This window comes from Lithobates pipiens, unplaced genomic scaffold, assembly GCF_037356315.1.
Source record: "Lithobates pipiens isolate NorthernLeopardFrog02 unplaced genomic scaffold, aLitPip1_a1.2 Scaffold_56, whole genome shotgun sequence".
Taxonomy (NCBI): Eukaryota; Metazoa; Chordata; class Amphibia; order Anura; family Ranidae; genus Lithobates; species Lithobates pipiens.
Window position 1 is genome coordinate 2,078,444 of NW_027507878.1, and position 10,104 is coordinate 2,088,547.

The following is a 10,104-nucleotide window of genomic DNA, read 5'->3' on the forward strand; positions in this document are numbered from 1 at the left end:
CGGTTCATATTCCTGAGGTCTGCAATGGATATTCTGGTACCCCTGTCATTGGTGATCTGCTCAGCGTCTGCTCACTGAGCTTGTCAGTAACATCCTGTTTAGATGCCTGGTGGAAGCTGGGAGTGCAGGTCTTATATGTTGGTAAAATCTATAACATTTATAGCATTACCTACATACAGGTAGAACCCAGTGACGGAACTACCAGGGTCTCAAAGGTTGCACTTGCGACTGGTCCCTGGCATTTTACCACCGTGGGGGGGCCCAAGATGACAGGAATGGGGGGCGCTGTGGTACCATAGTAAAGGGCCCCCATGACGGGAGTAAAGGGCGGGGCCCCAAGACCAGAGGTTTCTTGCTCCTGTGTGGTGTATACAGCTACATACACCATCCTTCTTCCTTCCTGTATATAGACACCTTCCTCCATCATCACTTACTGCAGATATACATCATCTATATATAGCTATATACAGGAGCGATGATGTATATCTGCTGTCAGTGATCATGGAGGAAAGTCTTCTTATGCAGGAAGGAAGGTGGGTGTATATAGCTAGCTGTATAAAGGACAGCTGATGTATACCTGCATACCCTAATCTGTGAGGCTGGGCTATATACCTTGATCTGTAATTCTGAGCTATATACCCTGATCTGTAATTCTGAGATGTATACTCTGATCTGTGAGGCTGAGCTATATACCCTAATCTGTGAGACTGAGCTATATACCCTGATTTGTGAGACTGAGCTATATACCCTGATCTGGGAGACTGAGCTATATACCCTGATCTGTGAGGCTGAGCTGTATACCCTGATCTGTAATGCTGAGCTGTATAACCTAATCTTTGAGACTGAGCTGTATACCCTGATCTGTAATGCTGAGCTGTATACCCTGATCTGTAAGACTGAGCTGTATACCCTGATCTGTGAGGCTGAGCTGTATACCCTGATCTGTGAGGCTGAGCTGTATGCCCTGATCTGTAATGCTGGGCTGTATACACTGGTCTGTAATGCTGAGCTATAGACCCTGATCTGTAATTCTGAGATATATACCCTGATCTGTGATGCTGAGCTGTATACCCTGATCTGTGAGGCTGGGCTATATATTCTAATCTGTGAGGCTGAGCTGTATACCCTGATCTGTGAGGCTAAGCTATATACCTTGATCTATGATACTGAGCAATATACCCTGATCTGTGAGGCTGAGCTATATACCCTGATCTGTGAGGCTGAGCTATATACTATGATCTGTGAGGCTGAGCTGTATACTCTGTTCTGTGATTCTGTGGCTGAATACTCTGTCCTGTGATTCTGGGGCTGTATACCCTGTCCTGTGATTCTGGTGCTGTATACTCTGTCCTGTTATTCTGGGGCTGTATACTCTGTCCTGTGATGCAGAACTGTATACTCCTGACACCATGGGTGGAAGCAAATGGAATATAGGGGACAAAGTGGGTGGTTTCTGTAAGAGGAGGGGCTTAAAAGAAGTGGGAGGGACCAAAAAGGAAGGGTGGGGTCTGGCACCCCCCATTCTAAGACTTCACCAGCCACCACTGTTTATGAGACTTATGCCATAGGTGCTTAAAAGACTTCTGGTGTCATTGGTTTGCCAAGGTTGTTGGGGTCAGGACTGATCCTGAGTGGAGTGGGTGAGGCCAGTGTGTTTAGGGAGGATAACGGTGAAGTGTTGTAGACAGAAGTGGCTAGGTTGGGGCAGGGCAATTTCTGAACAACAATAGTAATGAATTTGGTTAAAATTCGTTTTGTTTTGTTTTTACATTTTCTAACGAATTCCACATTTTTAGAACGTTTTGAATCAGTCAAAAATGTATAAACCGATTTGAATTCTGTGGAAAGAGTAGCTGGTTGTTAAGGAGTGGGATGGAAAGCCGGATGCCGAGTCCTTAACAACCGATGACTCATCAGCTATCAGCGGGTTTCCTCATTGACAGATGAAATGTAAACAAAAGAAAGGTGGCAATGAAAAATTAAGAAAGAAAACCTGCTTAGGTTCCCCCACATCCGAATCCCTTCGGGTCTGGTATGGATTTTAAGGGTAACCCCACCCCATATAAAAAAAAGAACATGGAGTCCTCTTTAAAATCCATACCAGACCCTTATCCAAGCATGTAGCCTGACAGGTGAGGGAAGGGGGGCTGAGCAACTCCCCTCCTCCTGAACCATACCAGGGCATATTCACTCAACATGTTGGGGTGCTGTTGGGTAGGGGGGCTCCCCCCCAAAGCACCTTGTCCCCATGTTGATGAGGACAAGGTCCCCTTCCCCACAAGCATGGCCGCTGGTTATGGGGGTCTATGGGCAGGGGGCTTATTGGAATCTGGAAAGCCCCTTTAACAAGGGGCCCCCAAGATTCTGGGCCCCCCTCTTGTGAATAAGTATGGAGTACATTGTACCCCTGCTCATTCACCAAAAAAGTGTCAAAAATAAATAAAAACACAAACAATTTTGACCATTCCTTTATTAAAAAAAACAAAAACAATTTCCCCCAAAGCAAATTCAACGTCAGTCATGATGAACGCCGCCGCCACCGATGAAAAAAATTCTGCATCCGACAAAGGCTCCCACTGCCTGACAGATCTTAATTAACTAAGGGTTGAGGCCACCCAAAAACATCACCAGGTGACTCCTGCCCCCTGTTATCAACCCAGCATGCCCCCGTCAGTGACTTCACAAGGGTGTGGGGACAACAGGTGACATCATCAAGGTCAGATGGCAGAACTGTCAGACAGCGGGAGCCTTCACTGGGTGCGGACCTCTTTTTTCTTTGGGTTGGCAGTGGTGTTCATTGTGACTTTGCTTCAGGGGACATTATTTTTTGTTTTTTCTGTTTTTTTAAATAAAGGAATTTTCAAAAACTGTCTCCATGTTTTTATTCATCAACATGGGGACAAGGTGCCCTGCCCCAAAGTACCCCCCCATGTTGAGGGCATGTGGCCTGGTATGGTTCAGGAGGATGAGCGAGTGAGCGCCCCCCTTCTTTCCTGACCTGCAGGGCTGCATTCTCAGATAAGGGTCTGGCAAAAATTGTGGGCATGGAGGTTCCCCTTAAAATCCTTGATAGACCCAAAGGGCCTGGTATGGACAGGGGGAGAGACCCCACACTGTTATTTTCTTAGTTCTTTTTATTGCCTGCATTCTTTTGTTTACTCTCAGTTGTCGGTGGGGAAACCCGCTGACAGCTGATGAGTTATCTGTTGTTAAGGACGAGGCGGTTGGCTTTTCGGCACACTCCTTGACAACCAGCTATCCTTCACACAGAATTCACATTGGTTGATATATTTTCGACCGTTTTTGAATTATAATCGTTCTGAAAATTTGGAATTCGTTAGAAAATGAATAAACAAAACTAAATAAATTTCCGAAACAAATCCACTAAACTAAATTAGTAATTATCCAAAATGATTTTTTTTTTTTTCGATTCTGCACATGTCAAATTTTTTCCTCTCTTCTTGTTCCAAGCAAAATGAATCCCACAAATAATCTCTATCTGTTTTTTTTTTATGTGTTGTTAATGGTTTAGACCGGGGGGGGGGGTTGGCAAGCCGTCGATCGCGATTGATTGGTGTACTGTGGGTAGCCAACAGGTCGATCAGTAACACAGCCCCACATACAGACCTTCCCCTAGCTGGAGCCGCCACTTTCCTTTACACTGCAACGAGATTGGGAGAAGTCACATTACTGGTTAGAGGGTGGGGGCAGGAGCTGCTGGAATTAACTAATTAATTAATTAATTAATTAATTAACTAATTATGGGAGGCACATTGGTGTAGTGGTTAGCACTCTCGCCTAGCAGTAAGAAGGGTCGCTGGTTCAAACCTCAACCATGACACTACCTGCTTGGAGTTTGCATGTTCTCCCTGGGTCTGCGTGGGTTTCCTTCGGGTACTCCGGTTTCCTCCCAAACTCCAAAGGCATGCTGGGAGGTTAATTGGCTTAGAGTAAAATATATTAAATGAATTAAAAACAAAAAGGATGACTTCCCAACTTATACAGTACATATACATGCTGCACATACTACGTCAGTCATCCCTGCACACACCAGAAATAGAAAAATAACTTTACTTATTACAATAATTTTGGAGATAATATTTGAACTCTGACATGATAGGCTGTAACTGTTTTTAATTAATCACCATTTATCAATTTTGAGTATCCTAATTTTTCATTGGCTTGAAAAAAAAAAAAAAATTTAGCCTAGAAATATTTGATAATTAATGATCAAACATAGCCTCATATATTTTTTATACATCATATTTGAGTATTACTTGAGTCTGAAATATAACTAAAGGCAAAACTTTTTTCCCCCCATTTTGGACGGAGTGGAGAGGGATTAGGTGCCCTGTGTCAGGTTTTTATTGCTGACTTTGCTGCCCCATTAGGGGGGAAAAGTAAAAGGGAATCCCAAATTATGTGTTGTCGCCAGAGCAGTAACAGAGGGGAAATTTTCCAATGGTGACACTAGTTCTGGTGCCTAATGCCGCGTACACACGAGCGGACTTTTCAACATCCAAAGTCCGACGGACTGAGTCCGTCAGACTATTCGATCGTGTGTGGGCTGCAACGGACTTTTGACTCGCCAAAGTCCGAAGGACTTTAGAATATGGAACATGCTTCAAATTTTCCCGACGGAACTCCGCCGGACCCGGTCCCTTCGAAAAATCCGCTCGTGTGTATGCTATTCCGACGGACTAAAACCGACGCTAGGGCAGCTATTGGCTACTGGCTATGAACTTCCGTATTCATACGTCATCACGTTCGAATCCGTCAGAGTTTAGTGTGATCGTGTGTGGCCAAGTCCGCTCAGCCGAAAAGTCTGTCAGAACTCCGTCGGAATTCCAGCAGAACTCCAACGGAACTCCTTCGGAAGTCTGTCGGACATAAGTCCCCTCGTGTGTACGGGGCTTTAGAAGCCCAAATTGATTCCATTAATTTGCAGAGATTTCCTCTCACTTCCTCTTTTGGCTCTGGGACAGGAAGTGAAGGTAATTCTCCCCAATGGGACACAGATAGCAAAAAAAAAACTGACAGGGGTTATAACCCTCCCTTACTCTATCCAAAATAAAAATGGTTTTGCCTATAGTTCTATCTGAATGGATACAGGTAGACATGTGCACTGCGAAAAATTTGTTTGTTTCGTCTTTTTTTTTCAGTTTTTCTGGTTATTCGTTATGATCACAATTCGTAAATTAGAAAATTCGTAATTGCATAAATTTGAAAATTCATAATTGCATAAATTTGAAAATTTGTGATTGCATAAACTTGAAAATTTGTAATTGCATAAATGTGAAAATTTGTAATTGCATAAATTAGAAAATTCGTAATTTAATAATAGATTAATAATAAATAATAATAACAAAAAGGTTTCATTATTATTATTGCTATTTATTATTATTAATGCATTACCTTCCATTCATTTAGATATGGCATTCGTTGTTTCTGATAATTCAGAACTTCGAGAAAAAATTTGTATTCATTATGTTCACCAACAGCCAAATTTGAAAGGAAATTCCAAAAGCTATTATTCATTAGTTAGTTATTATTGCAGATTTATGAATTTTCGAATTTACAAATTTTTGAATATTTTAGAATTCACGAATATTTGGAAATATTTGCTCAATTGGTTTTCGTTAATTCAGATGTTTTCAAATGAACTCATTTGTCGAAATGCATTAAAAAACGAATTGGAAACGAAACAAATTGCACATGTCTAGATACAGGTCCGCTTGTGCAATAGGTAAAGAGGCCGCTAAATGATGACGCGTTTCACAAGTAGCTTCTTCAGAAACTATAAAAATAAAATAACATTTTACATACAGTTTTTCTGTAAGCCTTGCTTGACACCTAAAATGTCCAAATGATTTACTAAAAATATGTATTTAATATTGTAAGTATTCTGAGTTGACAATCTTCATCCCTCAATCCAATGAAAACAATATATTGGACACTTACCAGCCATACAACACTGACATAGATATCAACACTTATGCCGTGTACACACTGTCGGACTTTCCGGCAGAAAAGGTCAGACGGAATCATTTCATCGGATATTCTGATCATGTGTGTGCTTTTTTTTTCAAAAAGTCTGACGGACCTAGAAAATAGAACGTTTTAAATCTTTCCGACAGAATCAATTCCTATTGGGAAAACCATTTCGTCTGTGTGACGGTCCGACGGACCAAATATGACGCAAGGACAGCTATTGGCTACTGGCTATTGAACTTCCATTTCTAGTCCCGTCGTACGTCATCACGTTCGAAACGAACGGACTTTGGTTGTGATCGTGTGTGGGCAAGTCCGTTCGGTTGGAAACTCCGTCGGAGACGTCAGAGTTTATTCTGACGTAAAGTCTGGTCGTGTGTACGCGGCATTACACATAATTGAGGTCCCTGTACTTGGGATAAAAAGGAGAAAATAATGTAGTAAAAATATTATTATATTATTATTATTATTATTATTATACAGGATTTATATATCGCCAACAGTTTGCTCAGCACATTACAACACGAGGGCAGACAGTACAGTTATGATACAATTTAATACAGGGGGGATCAGAGGGTCCTGCTCCGGAGAGCTTACAATCTAACAGGGAGCAAGGGTCAAGACATACAAAAGGTAATTTTGGGAGCAATATGATTTTATGCTTTATATTATTATATTATTATTTATATTTTAAGCTACATTTTTTCCATATTTCTTCCATTTTTCAGCTTTGTGCCAGTTAAACACTACACATGTTAAGGTTTGTTTCATTCTGAATGAATATTCGGACAAATTTTTGGTTATTCAGAGATTCGGATATATCCAAATAAAACAAAACAAAACAAAAAAAACAATATAAACAAATTTTACAGAATGCTCCACATAACAAAATGAAATTCGTCAAATTGTGGAAATTCGGACTAAAATTCGAATCGAATGTTACATCGAACTCCACAGAACTCCATCTCTAACTGTACACATATTGCTGAAATAAAAGACAATGGGGGGTTATTTACGAAAAGGCAAATCCACTTTGCACTGCAAGTGCACTTGGAAGTGCAGTCGCTGTAAATCTAAAGGGCAGATCTGAAATGAGGTGAAGCTTTGCTGATTGTATCATCCAATCACGTGCAAGCTAAAATGCTTTTTTTTAATTTTCCTCGCATGTCCCCTTCGGATCTACAGCGACTTTACTTCCAAGTGCACTTGCAGTGCAAAGTGGAGTTTCCCTTGGTAAATAACCCCCAGTGTGTGTGTTCTTACAGTACCATTTTGAAAAAAACGCAGTTTTAGTTAAGCCAGTGGTGATTTAAAGGGTCATTGTAATCATTTGATGAAGATTTTTCTTTTGTTTGTTCACTTTGCCACATTCAAATCGGAAAAAAAAAATAAAAAAACTTTTTTTTTTTCAATTCGAAAGATTCAAAAATGTATTGATTTAGAACATTTTCGAATTAAAAAAAAATTGGTTCATTTGAAGAAAAATTGAAAAATCCCGAATGTGAATTTAACAAATCAAGCGAATTTAACAAAACTTTATAACTAGATTAATGAATCAAAACGAAACGAAACACATTTTTTTCCGGCATGCACATGTCTATTAAACACATTTAAAGATGCATTAAGATCTTTTTAAAAAAAGAATGACGATAAACAAAAAAGTAATTTTGAGGATAAACAAAGGATATTGAAACTGCTACATTCAGTCTCCGGGTTACAACTACTCCTGGTCATGCAAGTGTATGTAAAGCCATATGCCTCTGACATTTTTACATTTTATAAAGGACATTACTGATATTTTTAGGAAAATAGAAGAGTTGCTGGGTGTCAGAGAGTCAGAGGCACCACATCCCTTAATAAGCAGAAGATTGATGAAAGTGGAAAAAATTGGATTTTAAAGGTGCCAAGCACACACTTTATGTATACATATATATATAATAACTTAAATATTTATATATAACTAAATAAAACTAAATAGCTAAAATATATATAAAATAACTTAATTTATTGCTTCAATGTTTTAAAACCAACATTTCACATAATAAAGCATGATACAGTATCCATACAACAATGGTACAGGTGCAGTGGCTTTTGGCTCTACGTGTTTCGTCTAGCTATGGCTTCTTTAGGAGAGTTTTATAATTACTGCATATAGAATCAGTAAGATTTCAAAACAGCACAAAGGTCACATATGCGGCTGACATTCATCAAAAGTGTATAACACACATATGTATATGAAATAAATCATAGCAATAAACAATAAATACATTTGTTGCTTTTACTGACATTTTTAGTCAACTGAAAATGTCACAGAAATACAAAAAGTGTCAACACAAAAATGATATTTTCAGCATGATGTCAGAATTAACCTTAAGCGATAATAAGACCTCATAAGTGCCTCTATAAGGCCATTGTTCCTCAGGCTGTAGATCAGAGGATTTAGCAATGGGTTAATGAGGGCAGAGAAAACTGTAAAAAGTTTGTTTAAATTGACCATATTGCTGGAAGATGGAACCATATAAATAAAAATTAAGGAGCCATAAAAGATGGAGACCACCGTAATATGTGATGAGCAGGTGGAGAAGGCTTTCATCTTTCCAGTCTTGCTACGGATTCTGAGGATGGTCCTGAAAATAAAGACATAAGGAAGAAAGGTCAAAAGAAAGGCTCCAAATGCAAAACCACCACCTACTACAAATACTACCACCATGTTTATGAAGGTGTCAGTACATGTAATTTGAAATAGGTGTGGAAGGTCACAAAAGAAGTTGTAGATGGAAGCTGTTCTGCAGAAGGACAACCTGAGCAAAAATAAAATATGAGCAAAGGAGGCAAAACATGCTGCAACCCAGACCAGAGAGGCCATACAAGTACAGACCCTCCAAGACATCATTAGTTTGTAATGTAGGGGGTGGCAGATGGCAATGTAGCGGTCGTAGGACATAGCCGAGAGCAAGAACATTTCTGAGCCAGCAAAGGAGAGGTAGAAGAAGACTTGGGCTATACAGGCAGGAATGGATATTGATCGTCTTTTTGTGACCAAATCAAAGAGCATCCTTGGTGCCGTCACTGATGAATAGGACATGTCCAGAAATGCCAAGTTGGCAAGAAAAAAAAACATTGGGTTGTGCAGATTGTAGTCAGTGAGGATCAAGAAAAAAATAAGAAGGTTTGTGATAACAGTCATCAGATAGATCAGAAGGAAGAACACAAAAAGTCCATTCATGGTCTGTGGATGGTCTGATAGACCCACAAGAGTGAAAGATAAAATCTCTGTCACATTTCTCATTTTATTTTTATGATTAAGTGTATCACTATAATACAATATTAAAACTATGGATTCGAGGATTTAGTAATTGGAAAACATGTACGGTGTGCCAACAGTCAGAATTACATGTAGGCATTTGTACCAGTGAATGATTTATTCTTATATAAAATGTTGACATTCCCTCAGGGCCGTCTGCTGTGCTGTAAAACCACAAAGGTGAACGTCTCATAAATGTCTCCTAAGATATAATTCATAACACCTGGGGAGCCCCTTTTCTATAATTGAGAACAGTCAATAAAATTAGAATTTAAAATCCACTGAAAGTGTTTCTATCTTTTTGTCACCTATTTTACTTATTGGCTAGTGGACAGAGTTATCTAAAACACTATAAACGGAACTTATAGTTCAAACTTTCATACATACAGCACCCCTCCAGACTAGCACCACCTGCGATCTCCGTGGGCATTTAGGGTACTCATCTTCATTTACTATTGGAAAATATAGATGATTAGGAGCCACACACCAAAGACCTCTTCCATGTAAATGTTCTTTGTTGAATCATCCATAATATATCTGCTTCCATGATCTCATTACTCAAGGATCACCTTGCCTTAACGCATCTAACTGAAATGGCTTTGATGAAATGCGTTAGGTTATGGTTTTCCTTGGGCATGGACACGATTAATATACAGGATTAATATATTATTATTATTATTATAATACAGGATTTATATATGATTATTATTATTATTATTATTATTATTATACAGTATTTATCTATGATTATTATTATTATTATTATACAGGATTTACATTGCGCCAACAGTTTGCGCTGTGCTTTACAA

At 39.2% G+C, this 10,104-nt stretch overlaps 1 protein-coding gene across 1 annotated transcript; it reads right to left on the reverse strand.

Moving 5' to 3' along the window:
- Positions 1 to 8,007: 8,007 nt before the first annotated feature.
- Positions 8,008 to 9,839, reverse strand: LOC143958076 (olfactory receptor 2A12-like). The gene has a single exon (XM_077467527.1). The coding sequence runs from the start codon at positions 9,278 to 9,280 to the stop codon at positions 8,339 to 8,341; it is 942 nt and encodes a 313-aa protein (XP_077323653.1). The 5' UTR covers positions 9,281 to 9,839; the 3' UTR covers positions 8,008 to 8,338.
- Between the last annotated feature and the right edge of the window lie 265 nt (positions 9,840 to 10,104).

Coding starts and splice junctions, on each gene's coding strand:
- LOC143958076 (XM_077467527.1), bottom strand. CDS start 9,280: ATGAGAAATGTGACAGAGATTTTATCTTTCACTCTTGTGGGTCTATCA.